Source organism: Cannabis sativa, chromosome 8, assembly GCF_029168945.1.
Source record: "Cannabis sativa cultivar Pink pepper isolate KNU-18-1 chromosome 8, ASM2916894v1, whole genome shotgun sequence".
NCBI classification, from domain to species: domain Eukaryota; kingdom Viridiplantae; phylum Streptophyta; class Magnoliopsida; order Rosales; family Cannabaceae; genus Cannabis; species Cannabis sativa.
In genome coordinates, this window is record NC_083608.1 from 26,894,480 (window position 1) to 26,912,562 (window position 18,083).

At 35.8% G+C, this 18,083-nt stretch overlaps 2 protein-coding genes across 2 annotated transcripts; one reads left to right on the forward strand and one right to left on the reverse strand.

Moving 5' to 3' along the window:
- The first annotated feature begins 1,043 nt into the window (after nucleotides 1–1,043).
- Nucleotides 1,044–9,559, forward strand: LOC115699027 (putative phospholipid-transporting ATPase 9). The gene is made up of 10 exons (XM_030626236.2): nucleotides 1,044–2,545; nucleotides 3,050–4,401; nucleotides 4,645–4,755; nucleotides 4,934–5,210; nucleotides 5,299–5,387; nucleotides 5,494–5,602; nucleotides 6,110–6,322; nucleotides 6,420–6,644; nucleotides 6,754–6,945; nucleotides 7,272–9,559. Exons 1-10 carry the CDS (start codon nucleotides 2,153–2,155, stop codon nucleotides 7,911–7,913), a joined length of 3,603 nt encoding a protein of 1,200 aa, XP_030482096.2. The 5' UTR covers nucleotides 1,044–2,152; the 3' UTR covers nucleotides 7,914–9,559.
- LOC115698741 (probable calcium-binding protein CML16) lies at nucleotides 8,786–9,477 on the reverse strand. Its single transcript, XM_030625897.2, has one exon. The coding sequence runs from the start codon at nucleotides 9,475–9,477 to the stop codon at nucleotides 8,998–9,000; it is 480 nt and encodes a 159-aa protein (XP_030481757.2). The 3' UTR covers nucleotides 8,786–8,997.
- Nucleotides 9,560–18,083: the final 8,524 nt, after the last annotated feature.

Genomic DNA, 18,083 nt, shown 5'->3' on the forward strand with positions numbered 1-18,083 from the left:
TTTAGTTTATAATTAATGAAATTGGTACGATTTTTATATGTGACACTATTGTTATTCCATGCATCTCAAGAAAATAATACCCAAAGGAAATCGTGTAATTTCTAGAAATATTTTTATTCTCCACGAGAAAACTCAGAAACTTGGCTTCACAAAATTATGAGACTTAGATTTTTCTTTTTATAACAAACTCTAGCAGAAACAAAAGAAGAAAAAGAAAACTCTAAAGCTATATATACTCGACTATTATTTATAGCTCTGTTTTTTTTTTTTTTTTTAACTATTATTTATAGCTTTTGTTAAAAATAATAATAAAAATACTATTATCTATAGTTAGTTCTCACCATCTTTATAACGTCACACTTCATCATCTACCTACATAACAAAATTAGATTATAGATATTAGTTTTTTTTTTTTTTTATTATGAATTAATATTTTAGGAACAAACTTTTATATATATTTTGGTGAAATGAATTTAGACCAACTTAAACAAAATAGAAAGAGAAAATTCATTTATCCTATATAAATATATCTTCCTTTTTTTTTTTTTTTGTATGAAGAGAAAATTTAAATATAAGGACACGTTAATTATTGAAAGCTTGATTGATATTTTCTCAAAAAAAAATTAAAATAAAAAAAAAGTCGTCAACTTAGAAATGAAAAGTAGAAACTTTTCAAAATTAAAAATTTAAAGCTAGAAAAATAAAAATAATAAAGAAGTCATAATTTGAAATTATTAAAGAAAAATGAGAAAAAAGGAAAAAGAATGCATGTGTTAGACTTAGAATGGCGTTTGAGAGTGTTTGACCCGTCCAACCCGTAGCGAGTCTTCACCACGCCTGGGCAGGCGCATAATTAGATATATCCAATCCAATCAAAATTCCCCTTTATTTTAATTTCTCTAATTACTATTTATTTTTTATTTTCCTATAATTATACCAAATTAAACAACAAAAACATACACGTAATTTGCTACATGACAAGACAATTTTTTCAATTTGAATTATTTTATTATATAGTTGGCGTTATTATTTTTAATTAATGTTACAATTAATAATATTTATTTATTTTTATTTTTCAATTGAAGCGCTTTGTGACAAAGAGAAGAAATAAAGACGAAGACTTTCTCTGAGAAAGAGAAGAACAGTCGCCATTGATGAGTACCGAAGCTCTTTCCCGCGAAATTAAAACTTGCCCATTTCATTTCCGAGTTGCCTATTTAGAGTCCTTTCAACGCTTTCTTTTCTCTATCTATACATCACAACGTTTCTTCACTCTCAATCGCTGAAACGTTTGAAATATTCTCACATTTTCCTTTCGTATTTGGTTTCCTAAAAAGGAGCTGGATAATTAGGAAGTTGCTTCGAACCCAAATAAACCGCAAATGCGCGTGACTTGTACATTTTACTAGTCAGAACTCTGAGATCTCATATTGTTCCTTCTTCGTTCAAAGCTGTCTTACTTTCACTTTCTATTACATTAAAATTATAATAATAATAATCAAAGTATGGAACCATTTTATAGATATTTATTCTTCTCTTAAGGCGTCTAGAACCTGTTTCGATTGTATTTATGGGTTCGAGGTTGAACAAGAGGTATTAGATTTTCTGGGTTACTTTGCTTTTGGGCGGAGATTACACTTTTTCACAGTTATGGTTTCTTAGAATAAAAAAAAAAAGGGTAGGTGGGTCGTAGGTATATATCTTTAACTCTTACATTGTCTGAACTAGTTAGACTCTCTTTGCTCATTTTCTTTCAATCTTTGATCTCTCTCTCTCTCTCTCTCTTCCAAAACTCTCTCTTTTCTATATTATACACACGCAAAAATACATACATAGATAAATTATTATTCAGCTGGTTTGGAGCTTTTGGGAGTGCTCATCAAAATTTAAGTGTTTTGGTGTTTGTGTTCAAAGGCTTGACTTGTTGGGAAGCTGTAGTACTGTATTGGAAGAAGTAGTAATCAGGAATCAGTGAAGCTTTCTACTTTATACTAATCACAGCTTGTTCTAGTGCTTTTTACCCTATATATCTTTTTGGGTTGCTAATTCTTGAAGAGAGGTACATTAGTTGGTGAGAGAATAGGCAGTTGGGAAAAACATAAATTAGAGTTTTGACTAAGTGGGTTTTCTGATTTTTGGGGGAGACAAAAAAATGAGGGGTGGCAGACGGAGGATGCTGCATTTCAGCAAGATCTACTCATTTACATGTGGGAAAGCATCTTTCAAAGAAGACCATTCACAGATTGGGGGACCAGGCTTTTCCAGGGTTGTTTACTGCAACGACCCAGATTGCTTTGAGGCCGGAATTCGTCATTACAGTGACAATTATGTTAGTACCACAAAGTATACACTTGCCACTTTCTTACCCAAATCATTGTTTGAGCAATTCAGGAGAGTGGCCAATTTTTACTTTTTGGTCACTGGGATTTTGGCTTTTACTCCATTGGCTCCTTACACGGCTGTCAGTGCAATCGCTCCTTTGGTTGTCATTGTTGGGTTGACTATGATCAAGGAAGGTGTTGAGGACTGGCGAAGAAAGAAGCAGGTACTTAATTCTTTTCACTAATCAGTTTTGTAATTTTTTTATTGAAGAAGATCATGAGTATTATAAAAGTTACAAGATATGATAATGGGATTATTTATTTATTTTTTGTTTTAATTGAGATTGTTTTGGTTTGGTGCTGTAAGGTTTGGTATGATTAAAAGAATATAATGAAAACTCTTAACAGAGAGATTTCACTTTTTTTGTTATGAAATTCTGAGAGATTTAATCATGTTGATATTATAGGATCTATAGCAGTTTTCAATGTTTCATGGTGGGTTTCTTTATACTGCTGTTTGAATAGACAATATGAACATTGTAGTGGTTAGAATATTTGAGGTCTCCAACATTTCTGTTTTTCTCTTGTCTGGATTACAAAAATTGGTTAAGCTTCAATTATTCTAAATTTGGTAATCATGTGGGTACTGTTTTAACAATATTCTGGACCAATTTTCTAGGGTTAATATATAGATAGGCAATTTTGTAACTTCAATTTTCCCTTTTCAGGATATCGAGGTGAACAATAGAACTGTCAAAGTGAGAAAACAAGATGGTACATTTGGTTCTACTGAATGGAAAACTCTGAAGGTGGGAGATGTAGTGAAGGTGGAAAAAAATGAATTCTTTCCGGCAGACCTACTCTTGCTTTCGTCCAGCTATGAAGATTCAATTTGTTATGTTGAGACCATGAACCTTGATGGAGAGACGAATTTAAAGTTAAAGCAAGGTTTAGAGGTAACTTCATTTTTACATGAAGATTCTAACTTCCAGGATTTTAGAGCTGTTGCTAAATGTGAGGATCCAAATGCAAATTTGTACTCATTTGTTGGAACTTTTGAATTTAAAGAGGAGCCCTATGCACTTACTCCTCAGCAACTTCTTCTCAGAGACTCTAAACTCCGAAATACAGACTACATATATGGGGTTGTTGTTTTCACTGGTCATGACACAAAGGTTCTTCAAAATTCTACTGACCCTCCTTCGAAGAGAAGCAAGGTTGAGCGGAAAATGGATCAAATTATCTACTTTTTGTTTGCTCTTTTGTTTTTTATGGCTACTGTTGGGTCTATTCTCTTTGGTATTATTACCAAAGATGATTTGGAGGATGGAACCATAAAAAGATGGTATCTACAACCAGAGAATTCTACAATTTTCTTTGATCCTAGGAGAGCACCTGCTGCAGCAATCTATCACTTTTTATCAGCCCTGATGTTATATAATACCTTTATCCCGATATCTTTGTATGTATCAATAGAAATTGTCAAAGTTCTTCAGACCATCTTCATTAACCAAGATATTCACATGTACTATGAAGAAGCTGACAAACCAGCACATACGCGTACTTCGAATTTAAATGAAGAGCTTGGTCAAGTTGACACCATACTTTCTGATAAGACGGGTACCTTAACATGCAATTCAATGGAGTTCATCAAGTGTAGTGTGGCTGGGACAGCTTATGGCCGTGGTTTTTCAGAGGTTGAGAAGGCTATGGATAAAAGAATCGGTTCGCCTTTAATTGAAGAAAATATTAAGGTTTGGAAAAATTCAGAGGATTCATCTGACCAAAAGGTGCCTGTCAAAGGCTTCAATTTTAAGGATGAAAGGATCATGAATGGGAACTGGGTAAATGAGCCACATGCAGATGTTATTCACAAGTTTCTTCGTGTATTGGCAATTTGCCATACAGCAGTACCGGAGGTGGATGAAGATTCTGAGAAGATCACATATGAGGCTGAATCACCAGATGAAGCAGCATTTGTAATTGCGGCAAGAGAACTGGGTTTTGAGTTTTACAAAAGAACACAGAGTAGCATATCAATATATGAGTTAGATCAAGACTCTGGCCAGAAGGTTGAAAGGTCAGTATTATTCTCTGTGAAATGTTTAACAGATAGATGAAATAGAAATCAAATCATTATGCCATATTCTATTGGTCCTTTGCTTTCTCATTCAGTTAAAACTAAAAAAAAGTTTTATCTATGCTCTCTTTCTTAAAACAAATTCGATCTTCATTTCAAAGTGGGCTTTCTCACTCTCTCCTATAAGTTTTGCTGATCCTCCGTTTACTCACTGACTGAAGTATTTTTCACTTTTGTTTCCAGGGTATATGAACTTCTGAATGTTTTAGAATTCAATAGTGCAAGGAAACGAATGTCTGTGATAGTAAGAAATGAGGAAGGAAAGATAATATTATTTTGTAAAGGTGCTGACAGGTATGTGATTTAGTCCCTTTAACTTATTGATGCATAAAAGAACTGGCAAAAAAATGAAAAAGGAAAAAAAAAGCTTTCTTCTTATTGTTAATGTTTCAAGGTGTTCGAAAAGCTACTTAACTTCTTATTGCTAATGTTTTAAGCTGTTTGAAGAACAACTTTACTTTTTCCTGTGCAGTGTCATGTTTGAAAGGCTAGCCAGTAATGGTAGAAAGTTTGAAGAATTAACCATGGAGCATGTGAAAGAGTACGCTGAGGAAGGGCTTCGGACCCTAATACTAGCCTATCGTGACCTTGATGAACAAGAGTATAGACATTTAGAAGAGAAATTTTTAATGGCCAAAAGTTCAGTTAGCGCAGATCGGGAAGCACTGATGGATGAAGTAGCTGAGGAGTTTGAGAGGGATTTAATTCTTCTTGGTGCAACTGCTGTTGAAGACAAACTTCAAAATGGGGTGAGTTGGAACATGCCAAAGGGCTTTTAATAATTTGAAAGTGTATGTGATAGAATGAGGATATATTGTGTTTCTTCTTGGGTTTCAGGTTCCTGAATGCATTGACAAACTTGCTCAAGCTGGAATAAAGATTTGGGTATTAACCGGGGACAAGATGGAGACTGCCATTAATATTGGGTATGTCTCTAGTTACTTAGGGCACAGTGGCTTGATTATTGCAGCGAATTTCTTGTTTTGGGTTATTAACTCTATAGCTCACTAACCATCTTAGTTGAATTTACAGTTTTGCTTGTAGTTTGCTTCGACAAGAAATGAACCAGATTATAATTAGTTTGGATAGTCCAGAAATTCTAGCACTGGAAAAGGCTGAAGATAAGAGTGCAATTTCCAAGGTAATTAATTTATACTGTGCTCTTCTCTTTCGTTAAATTTAAGTTGAGGTGGGCACTTAATCAAGATAGCATTTTGTCGAGCATGTTAATTGACAAAATGTCTGAAACTTGTTAAATTTTAAGCATTGATAAAACAGTGGTAATTAAAATGATGATCTCTATATGTGTTTTGCAAACTGAAAAGATAATAAATACGTTTGATGCCAGTGAATGAATTGCAACAGCATGCTTTCATTTGTACAATAATGTTACACATTGGAATTGCAACACCATGACTTGTTATAATAGTAGCAAAAGAATCTCTGTTCTGGACTAGGGGCTGAATGTTGTCATATGTTGGAAGTTCTATTCCACTGTACGTAGTTACATAAAATCTGCCTTTATGGTTCTCTCTCTTCATTCTGTTTGTGAATGAGTCTAGACTTGGAATTTATATATATATATATATATATATATATACGCACACACACTTGCATTTTGATTGAATGTTGTCACTTTATCTTTTAGGCATCAAAGGAGAGTGTCCTTCTCCAAATAAAAGATGGAAAAGCACAGATAAATGCTGCAGCAAGTGTTGGTTCTGTGGCATTTGCTTTAATCATTGATGGGAAATCACTTGCTTATGCACTAGAGGATGATATGAAGAAACTGTTTCTAGAGCTTGCCACTGCTTGTGCATCTGTTATTTGTTGTCGTTCTTCACCAAAACAGAAAGCACTGGTAGGTTACTTTTCGTTTGTTGTAATTTCTTATGTTTCCCTTGGATTAGCTTATGTTTATTATTTTTCAAAAAAATTAAAATTGTGGGAACAAATAGGTTACAAGACTTGTGAAATCTGGAACTGGAAAAACGACACTAGCCATTGGCGATGGTGCTAATGATGTAGGAATGCTTCAAGAAGCAGATATTGGGATTGGAATCAGTGGAGTTGAGGGAATGCAGGCAGTCATGTCAAGTGATATCTCCATTGCACAGTTTAGATATTTGGAGCGTCTGCTTCTTGTGCATGGGCATTGGTGTTATAGACGGATTTCATCTATGGTAAATAATCTCAGTAATTTAAGGCTTAAGAAACTTGATTTTGAAAATGTATGAATCATCGATTACCTTGTATAACAAATGATTGACTGCTTTATTCATCTTCTGGCAGATATGCTATTTCTTCTACAAGAATATTACTTTTGGTTTCACTCTCTTCTTATACGAGGCACACGCATCGTTTTCTGGACAACCTGCCTACAATGATTGGTTTTTGTCGCTTTATAATGTTTTCTTCTCCTCACTTCCGGTTGTTGCTTTGGGAGTCTTTGACCAAGACGTATCTGCACGGTTTTGCCTCAAGGTTTGTCACACCATCTTACATTTTCATTCAATTAATCCCATACAAATGGTTGGTGAAAAAAATCCCAAAACTGGTCAATGCTGGTTTCTCATGTAGCAACTTTATGTTGTAAAAGAAGGAAACAAGTAAAACAGAAGAGCTGCAAGAGTTTTAGCCATATACCATTGAGAAAAAAATTGTTAACAGAATGCCACTTGTTTAAATTTAAAATAATAAAATCACAATAAAAATAGGGCATGTATATAATATCAGCTGTAATGATGTGTTAAGTTTCATTTTATTCTTAAATGCATCTTGTGACGCTTGCTTCTTGTTTCATCTTGCAGTTTCCTCTATTATACCAAGAAGGGGTGCAGAATGTCCTCTTCAGCTGGCGTCGAATACTGACCTGGATATTGAATGGGTTAGTAAGTGCCGTGATTATTTTCTACTTCTGTACCAAATCATTGGATCTGCAAGCGTTTAACGAGGAAGGAATGACTGCCGGGAGAGATATATTAGGGGCAACAATTTACACGTGCATTGTCTGGGTGGTGAATTTGCAGATGGCAGTGGCTATATCTTACTTCACCATGATACAACATATTTTCATATGGGGTTCTATAGCTTTTTGGTACATTTTCCTCCTTATATATGGAGCCATGTCTCCCAACTTCGCCACCACTGCATACAAAATCTTCATCGAAACTCTTGCCCCAACTCCGTCCTACTGGTTTGTCACACTCTTTGTGGTGATCTCAGCTCTAATTCCTTACTTTACATTCTCTGCGATTCAGATGCGCTTCTTCCCCATGTATCATGGATTGATACAATGGATTAGGCATGGTGGGCAATCAAATGATCCTGAGTACTACAAAATGGTTCGACAGAGATCGTTAGGACCCACAACAGTTGGTTTCACAGCCCGGTTGGAGGCAAAGAGTAACAGCAGTAAAAGCAATAAAAGCATAAATAAAAACCTCACATGAAACTAGTGGTTGGCTGTGAAGTGTGAAGGGCTACCTATATAGCTTAATGGTCAGGGATTCCTTCAGAATTTTGATTCCCTGATCTTATAGTTGCTAGATGATTATGTACAGTACTGTAGCATATGTTAGATTGGTTAGGAAAACTAGGAATACCTTGTAAAGTTTGATTCTTTTTGCCTTCTTGGGCTGCAAATTTGTGTTGTTAGTGGCTATGCATTTTTGTACCACTGCCGAAATGTATGTAATATAGAAATGAGGAATTCATAGTTAGAATATCACAAGTATTGTATTTCTTTGACAGTAATAAGAAACGGTTTTCCATTGGTGTTCATATGGAATCTTTTCTATGTACTTTTTCTTTTTGAATCAATCTATCATTGTTTCATATCATTTATTATTAATGGACCGTGCAGACGTTGTACGTAAAGAAAAAAAGTACATCATGACCGTTGATAGACCTGGCATAACTACCACTTACATTGGAATTAATATTTTATAATGATGCATCTGTGTGACATATTTGGAAGTGTTTTTTCTCCATGTATACTTGATTTCTTCATGATTGATTAGTAATATACTAATATGAATTGACAATAAAGTTTTAGTCAAACTTCAATGAGTAGTTTTTTCTTTTTCTTGTTCTCACTTACTTTCCCAGAAACCTTCCTCTTACAATTATATGTATAAACAAAACAAGTAAGCAAAGCCTTTTTGGTGGGATCATTGGAGTCCTAATTAATCATTTTCTCAAACTGAAAAAAAACAAAATAAAAAACTCAATAATAATGCACAACATAATGTAATCTATCCCAAAAAAAAATCAATTCTCACATTACAACCTCGTACATAGAATCATAAATATGGAGGTAAAATGAGAAAAGTTAATGAGTGAGATTAATTAATTCAAATTACAAGTGATGAATTCATTTTTATAGTCCACCCACCACCCCATCATCAAACATGGATATTACAAATTCAAAAATATCTTACATCGCATAATAATCATACATATACACGAACACATACATACATATATGTATAATTAAAGGCAAATTAGATCTACCCAATTAATCAATTAGATGGATCAAAGTCCAAGAAAATCAGCAGCAGATCTAGCCATAATGGTAGCGAATTCATTAAAACTCAAAACGCCGTCGTTATTAGTATCAGCCTCTCTCATCATCTCCGTAAGCTCCCTATAAGTCAAAGGATGACCCATCTTAGCCATCGATCCGGCGAGTTCCGCCGCTGTGATATAGCCGTTACCGTCGCGATCGAAGGAACGGAAGACCTCCAAGAGCTGGTCCTGGTTGACGAGGACCTGGTCGTTGATATCAGGGAGAATAGCTTGAACAAGCTCCTCGAACTCAATGGCGCCATTACCATTGGCATCGATGTTGGCGAGCATGGCGTGGAGTTGATCCCCGGTGGGCTTTAGGCCCAATGATCGGAGAAGGGCCGCCAGCTCCAAATGGGTAAGGCTGCCGTCGGCGTCCATGTCGAAACGAGCAAAGATTTGCTTCAGCTGAAGGAGCTGGTCCGATTGGAGAGACGCCATGACCATTTTCGGTGGCTTCTAATCCAAAACAGAGAAAAGTTTCGATTGTTTATTTTTATGAAATTGTTTGTTAAAGACGAAGGGTTGTGTTGGTTTTTTGGAAAAGTTCAAACTTGTATGAATAGTCTTTTCTGTTTTATTTTTTTTTTTTTTGGTCTTTAGGTTGTATATAATAAAGTCTTCTTCTTTTATCACCTAAAATAGACTTGGGTTTCTTTTGTTTCTACTGAGAATTGTCATTTAGGGGCTTAGATAAAACATAAGTTTAAATTATGAAATTCCGTATTTTAATATTCCCAGTTTGATTATTTAATTAAATGATGAATTAAATGCGGAATAATAAAAACTGTGCGAAAACGGTTTACGTAGTTACGAGAATGCGAAGCTCCGTAACTCCGAGAAACCCGGAAAAACAAACGGTGCATAAAAGTAAAAACACACAAGATTTTTGTACGTGGTTTCAACAATCCTTTCAGATTGTTACTAGTCCACGGGGCCACGCCCGAAGATAAGATTCATTAGATCGGTATCAAAATACAAAGTAATTGACTTATGCATAAATAGACTCCCTCTTTATTGTATGCCGCAAGCTTGATGTATTCCACTCTTAGCAGAATCTTGATAAAACTCCAAGTGCTCGAACTCCTTCGATCACCTTGAAGAGTGTGAATCCTCCCGATTCAAGGCTTAAAGGCTATCTCCGAAAGCCTATACAACCATCTCACCGAAGGTTGTGTGCTTCGTATCCTCCCGATCTGCAAGACTTCAAAAGCAATCTCCCGAAAGCTTGTAAATACCCTTCTCCCGAAGGTGCACTGATGTTCTTCTTCGTTGTAGACTTGAATACGGACTCGAGACAAATACAAACAACAAATAAACGAGTAAGAGTAGAACAACTCTTCTCTACAAATCAAAGACTCTCTTTAAAGATATGAATGGAATTCAAAGATACAAGAGAGGTACCGAAGAGAGTCTTAAACAAAGACACTCTTTCCTTAAGATATTAAAGCAATTCTAAGTGTGTGAAAGAGATACAAAACCTAGTTATAGGATGTATTTATAATGAATATACATCTCATAGACGAACACATTCGGTACGAACAAGACCTCAACCCATAGAAACTTCCCTAAAATAATTCTTCAATCGATCCGGGAATTTCGTTTACGTACATACGGAATCGTGGGCGTGATAACTACAACTTTCCTTTTATAGAAAAGGAAAGTCTAGCTCGGTTTTCTCTTCCAAGAAACCGATCTTAGAAAATGGGAAACTCAACACAAGATCGAATAATTTTGGTTAGATAAAAAACGAAATGGGTAACCAAACTTACCATTTTTACCTTTTTTCCAAAAATAGGAAAGCTAGACAACTTTCCTTTCAAGTTTGATTTACACAAATGTGGAAACCAAATCAATATATGCCAGCGAAATATACATTAAATAATAAAATATTTTTGTCAATTAAATAATGCCAAAAATGGAATTAACAATCTCCCCCTTTGGCACTTTGATTGACAAAACATTTTATTATGAGAAAACCTGCATCAAGTGTTAGAAACCAAAGCAAATAGCTTTTTAAAGATACAAGAGTATAGAAAATACTCCCCTTGCATGAAAGCTCTCTAACACATAAAACATATAACTTTTTTTGGACGGAAAAGCTTGCAATAGATGAACACAACTTTTTAAATGGAAAAGTGTTAAACCACAAACAACTTTTTAAACGGAAAAGTGTTAGACCCACAAACAAGCAACTCCCCCTAAAACCAAGGGTCCGGAGTTGTAACAAAAAGTTCAAGGAATCCAAAATAATACTACTCCCCCTTTTTGTCTATCAAGGAGCCAAAGATAACAAAAACAAACATGGACAAGGTCATAAGTTCAAATAAACATTAATAAAAAGCAAAAGATAAAAGATTGAACCACCTATTCATCATCATTGGGTCGGAAGTATTTCATGATGCTGTCCATCTTCCTAAGAAGCAAGCGGCGGGTCTCCATTCTTCCCAAACGCAAGTTGAATTCTTGCCATTTCGTAGGAGCAGAAGTGGAAGCAGTCCGACGGCAGGATCATTTGTAAGACCGGGGAAGCAGGCCAGGAGCCTTTCTTTGAGCAACTTTTCCTTGAGGAGGCTTCTCAGGAATTTTGAAAGTGGTTCCAACAGCAGGCATCTCAATTGATTCATTCTCAAGAATCAATTCCTCTTGATCAGATAAAATTTTATAGATTAAGTGAGGAAAAATGAGATTGAGCCTAGGTTTCTTACCCTTTCGAAGAGAGACAATTTGCTCCCAAATCATGTCAGCCAAATCAATTTTAGCACCAATTGAAACTTTATATAAAAAGAAAGCAAGTTCATTTGAAACATTTACGGATTGGAGCAAGGAAACCAATTGGATAGGGCAAACCTCATGAGAGCAGCATGTTGATAGGTGAGTTGAGACATATGCATGGTGTCAGAGAGTTCAATTTCATTATCACCAGAGAGATAGCAACACCTTTTGACGATCAAACTCCACATCGGTTGGCTCAATTCCCATAGGCAAATTGAGAGCCTCGCAACATCCTTCACGGTGAAGGAATACCGGTGTCCTCGGCGACAAAACTTTGCCAAACATGAAAGAGTCCTCATCGAGAAACTCTTCAGTGATGTTAGCATAAAATTCTTTCACAATTCTATCCACATACCCATCAAAACCGATCAAGGTATCTACCCATTGTCTTTCTTTCAACATGTTATACACTTTCAAAAGGTTTATGAGCAATAACATTAAAATTTTTCTCCACCGTAAAATTCCTATTCTCATAGAATTTCATATCTACAGCATGATCATTATAACAAAAATAATGAGAGTGAGGCTTGAAGTTATCAAGAGAAATACCGAGAGGGGCCTCTTTCTTTTACGTGGAAGAACGGGATTAGAGACAATGGGCCTTTTTCCTTTGTCCTTCTTTGGAACGGCGGGAGGCAGGAGCGGATGCAGTGACGGGGTTCGGTTTACGGTTCTTCACTCTCGGATCCGAATCATCAACAACAGGAAGATCTTTGGGCACAAATTCTTCACTTGAATCGGACAAGCCCTCTGAATCATGATCCTCCTCACTTTCTTCGCAGTTCGGAATCGGAGGAAGAGGCAGGGGGATTCTCCTTGAGATTTTTGCCCTTTGAAGATGAAGAAACCACCTTTTTCCCTTTGGAAGAAATTTTAGGTTTAACCACTTGAGGCTTTGAAGGAGTGGAAACCTTGGACCTTGTTCGAGAACTCACCGTGGGCAAAGTCACCAAAGCTTGATCGACATTAGGAGCACCATTCGAAGAGGAGGACTTCGACAAAGTGTGATCGGATGAATGGGATTCATCATGATCACCCAACCCAGGTGTTGGAGAAGCAATAGGCGAGGCACCAACAAGAGTAGATGAAAATTTTGCCACTGATTTTCGAGCTTGGGTCTTCGATTTCTTGGCAGACTTCGTCGGAGCAGAGGACGAACCAGAAGCTCCGTTCTTTGGGCGAGCGGCGCGGGCGGAGACAGGTGAGCGAAGCGAGCCACGAATAGGCTTCTTGGATGGTTGGGCATTCTTAGTTTTGGCCATTTTTTTTCTTTGAAACCCTAGAACACAAACCCTCTTACTTTGAACAATGTTAGACTTTTGAGAGAAAACAATAAAAAGAGAAGAGAGAGATGTGATCGTGGGATAATGGGGAGTTGAGAATATATAACTTCCAATTTTAAATGCCCAAATAATAATAAAAAAAACTGAAAAGGAAGGTAGCTTCCTTACCTTTGACCCACGTGTGGAGAGGAAAAAAGGAAACCAAAAACATTTTTCAAAATTTGGTCAATGTTTCCTTAAATGAAAAAGGAAACCAACAATCCCCACAAAGTCTAAGAATTTAAAAGCCCTTACCATAACCGAAATTGCCACCAAAAAGGAAACCAACAAATAATTAATTATTTAATTACAAGTTTCCTATACACACCAAAAAGACCAAATCTCCACAAATAAAGGAAACATTCTAAAATAAATACAATTAAAACATGTTTCCATAAAAAATAAAAGAAAAAATATATACAAGGATTCGAAAATGAATTCGAAAAAAAAATTATGCCCCCCTTTTTCTTTTATTTTTTCAATAAATGCCCCCCAAAGAAAAAAAAAATGCAAATAATAAACAAGAGAACACACCAAGACACAACAGTCACTAATCACCACTTAAGAGCAAAAATTGTGTCGAAGAATATAATGAAACATAAAAAAAAAATAACAACATTTTTAACAAAGCTCACTTGACAACTCGATCACGAACCTTTTTTTTTTTTATTTATTTTTTTGATTAAAAGACAGAAAAATAAAATAACCTTGATATTTTTGCAACTAGAATTCACAATGTCCATTTGTCTTTGTCCCTGATGAAAAAATCAAACTCATAAGAATAATCAGAAATTATTTTATCAAACTAATGAAGTAATAGAATGAGGTCATACCGGTTCACAGGAAAAATTGACTCCATCACCAAGAATATTAAAGCACATCAAACAGTATGTAATAGCTTTATAACACCATTTTCGAGAATAAACAAATTTTACCACAAAGCCGTGTCACATTAGTGTGTGAAAGTGTAAGCAGGGAACATTGCCCAATTTGTCAAAAAGACTTTTTCTGATAAATTGTACCCATAGGAGACGCTGTCACACTACCTCAATGGTAGCCCTTTTCAATGGTAGCGTATCTTCTACATAACTCCTAATTACATAGTTCCAACTTACTCAGAGATGGCTTTCACACATTGAGATAGGTAGCTCTATTCATCCAATGGAGCTTGAATACACAGTTTTTTGATCAACAAAATTCGAAAATGGTAGCTTACATAACACTGCTTGTTTGATGAACCCGAATATTCCCTGAGGGAGTGGACAATTTTCACGACAAACTGTATGACATCATAATATTACAACATTAGCAATAAAATAGTGTTCGAAATTCTTATAAGGTTGAAATTTTCTTCTAGGACAAAGACAAGACATTATGAACTCTAAGATAACTCAAATATCAAGGATTAGGGAAAAATAAAAGCATTAAACAGTACAAACCCCTAAGGATTTCCTTAGAGAAATAAATCGGACCAAGTCAAGAGCTTTAGTAAAAATATCTGCAATTTGTTTGCTAGTTTCAACATATTCTAAGACAAGAATTTTATTTTCCACAAGCTCTCTAATAAAGTGATGACGAATGTCTATGTGCTTAGTGCGAGAGTGTTGAACAGGATTCTTAGAAATGTTTATAGCACTAGTGTTATCACAAAAAATGGTTAAAGTTTTCAAATCAAACCCATAATCTGCCATCATTTGTTTCATCCATAACAATTGAGTACAACAACTACCCGCAGCAATGTACTCAGCCTGCGTGGACGAGAGGTTGAGTTTTGCTTCTTGCTATGCCATGAAACCAAATTGTTTCCAAGATAGAAACATCCACCACTAGTACTTTTTCTATCATCGGCATTACCTTGCCCAATCGGCATCACTAAAGCAAACAAGGTTAGAATTAGTGTCTTTTGAAAAACCAAATCCCAAAATCAATAGTGCTATTTACATAGCGAATGATTCTTTTCACGGCGAAAGATGGGATTCCATGGGATTAGCACGATAACGTGCACAAACACCAACACTATAGCAAATATCGGGACGACTAGCAAGAAGATAAAGCAAACTTCTATCATACTTCGATACAAAGTTTGATCTACCTTTACTTTCCTTGTTCATCTTTGCTTAATTTCAAAGTTGTGCTCATGGGAGTGTTGGTATGTTTGGCTTTTTCAAGGCCAAATTTTTTCACCAAATTCTTCGCATACTTACTTTGAGTGACAACAGTTCCCTCATCTGATTGCTTCACTTGAAGACCGAGAAAATAAGTGAGTTCACCTACCATACTCATTTCGAACTCCTTTTGCATTTGGGAAACAAAAACACACTTCGAGTTAGAAGTAGAGCCAAACACAATATCATCAACATATATTTGAGCAACGATCACATCGAGAATTAATGTTTTTGATGAAAAGTGTTTTATCAACATTTCCTCTCTTGTAATCATGAGAAAGCAAGAATTCGGTTAGACGCTCATACCAAGCACGTGGTGCTTGTTTTAGACCATACAAAGCCTTGTCTAACTTATAAACATGATCGGGAAAATGTGGATCCTCAAACCCTTTAGGTTGTTCCACATACACTTCTTCTTTTAACAGACCCATTCAAAAAAGCGGATTTGACATCCATTTGATACAATTTAATACCAAGAATGCAAGCTATGGAAAGAAGTAACTCGATCGATTCCGGTCTAGCTCTTGGAGCAAATGTTTCATCAAAGTCAACACCCTCAACTTGAGTGTATCCTTGGGCAACCAACCTTGCCTTGTTTCGAATGATAGTGCCAAACTCATCACTCTTATTTTTGAAGATCCACTTGGTTCCAATGATGTTCACAAACGGTGGTCTTGGAATCATTTTCCAGGACTTTGTTTCAGACAATGATGAAGCTCATCCCGCATAGCTAAAAACCAATCTTCATCCATTAAAGCTTCTTTTACAGATTTAGGTTCTAAAGAAGAAATAAAACATAAAAATTGAATTATATTGGCATATTTTCTTCTTGTAACCATGCTCTCATCCAAGTTTCCAAGGATGAGATCGAAGGATGATTCTTTTTAACCACGGAGGATGGTTCCCTACGTATTGGATCGGTGATTGAATTTAAAGGATACTCGAGATTCTTTTGTTGTTGGATTTTACGTAGCAACAGATTCACCTGCACGGTAACCTCGACGGCGCACGAAGCTTCGTCGGGTTCCTTTTCCTCGGCTGACGAGGTTTTTCAAGCAAATCTTGATACGTTTCTTCGTGGAAAACTCGAAAAATCTTTTAGATCATCAACAACAACATTAGCGAGATTCCATAACGGTTTGGGTTCTCATGTTATACACACGATATGCCCTACTATTTGTGGAATATCTAAGAAAACACCTTCATCACTCTTAGAATCAAATTTACCAATGTAATCACGATCTCGTAAAATATAACACTTACATCCGAACACATGAAAGTGACTTACATTTGGTTTCTTACCTTTCCGATTTCATATGGTGTTTTGTGAGTACACAGGCGCAAGAATACTGTTTGTTGATGGTATAGCGGCAGTGTTAATGGCTTCGGCCCAAAGGCGCTTTGTGAGCTTCTTGCTATTCAACATTACTCTAGCCATTTCGTTAGAGTACGATTCTTTCTTTCAACCACTCCATTTTGTGGAGGAGTTTTAGAGTAGAAAATTCATGAGAAATACGTTAGCTTTACAAAATTCATCATATACGGTATTTTCAAATTCCTTACCATGATCACTCCTAATCCTAACAATTTTGCCAATGTTACAATCTTTTTCAACTCGTAATTTCAAACACGAGTTTGGAAAGCTTCAAAAGTATCGATTTTTCTCTCAAAAAATCCACCCATGAGAATCGAGAAAAATCATCAACACAAACAAAAATATATCTTTTACCATTTAAGCTTTCTACCGGATTGGACCCATTAAGTCCATGTGCAAGAGTTCGAGAACTTCGGAAGTATTCACATACGGGACACTCTTGTGAGAAATTTTCGCTGCTTACCTAAGCGGCATGGACCACATTTTCCCAATGACTCTTTACCTAATTTAGGTAATCCTCGAACAATCCACGAAACGAGATAATTTTTTCGGATTTTTAAAGTGAATGTGATCAAGTTTTTCATGCCATAGGTCAGTAACATTTTCAATGACAGAATGACAAGTGGCATGCGTAGTGAGAGTATAACAATTATCACTAGATCGCAGCCCTTGTAACACAATTTCATCAAGAATATTATATACATAGCAATGATTGCTATCAAAGCTCACGATAACCCACGATCACAAATCCGACTAATGCTAAGTAGATTAGCTTTTAGTCCTTCAACCAACATGACATTCTTTAGTTTAGGAAGCCCTTCGAACTTGAGAGTTCCCATTCCTATGACTTTACCGGTAAGCAGTTGCCAAATGTAACTTCTCCAGTCCATTGGTCTTATGTTCACAAGAAATTCTTTTCACATTTGTCATGTGTTTGGAACAACCACTTTATCAAAATACCACATGTTAGAAGCAACGGTTTTAAAACAAGTAGAACCTACCAAGCATTTGTTTTTGACAACCCATTTTGTTTTTGTAAAACATGTTTATTTCCAATGTAATTAGATTTAAACATGTTATGCATGGTTATGCATTTAGGTCGAATGTGACCTTTTAATCCACAAAAATGACAATGAGGAATGAAACGTCTTCCTTTCCCTTTGAAGTTGTCAAACTTACCGTGCTGCTTCTTTTCTGTAACAACGAGTGCTTTCTTTGTCGAGACGAGAGACTGCGAGGTAGAAACCGGTTCTTCCGAAACAAAACTATTAGTGGTATTAGACACGGAGTTGATTTGGAACATAACCCCGGCCACATGATTGGTTTGGCCGGATTTTTGAATTTTTTCAAAGATGGTGGAACACTGGATTTAACATTTTAACATTCTTTTTAATGTTATCAATTTCCTTGGTTAAA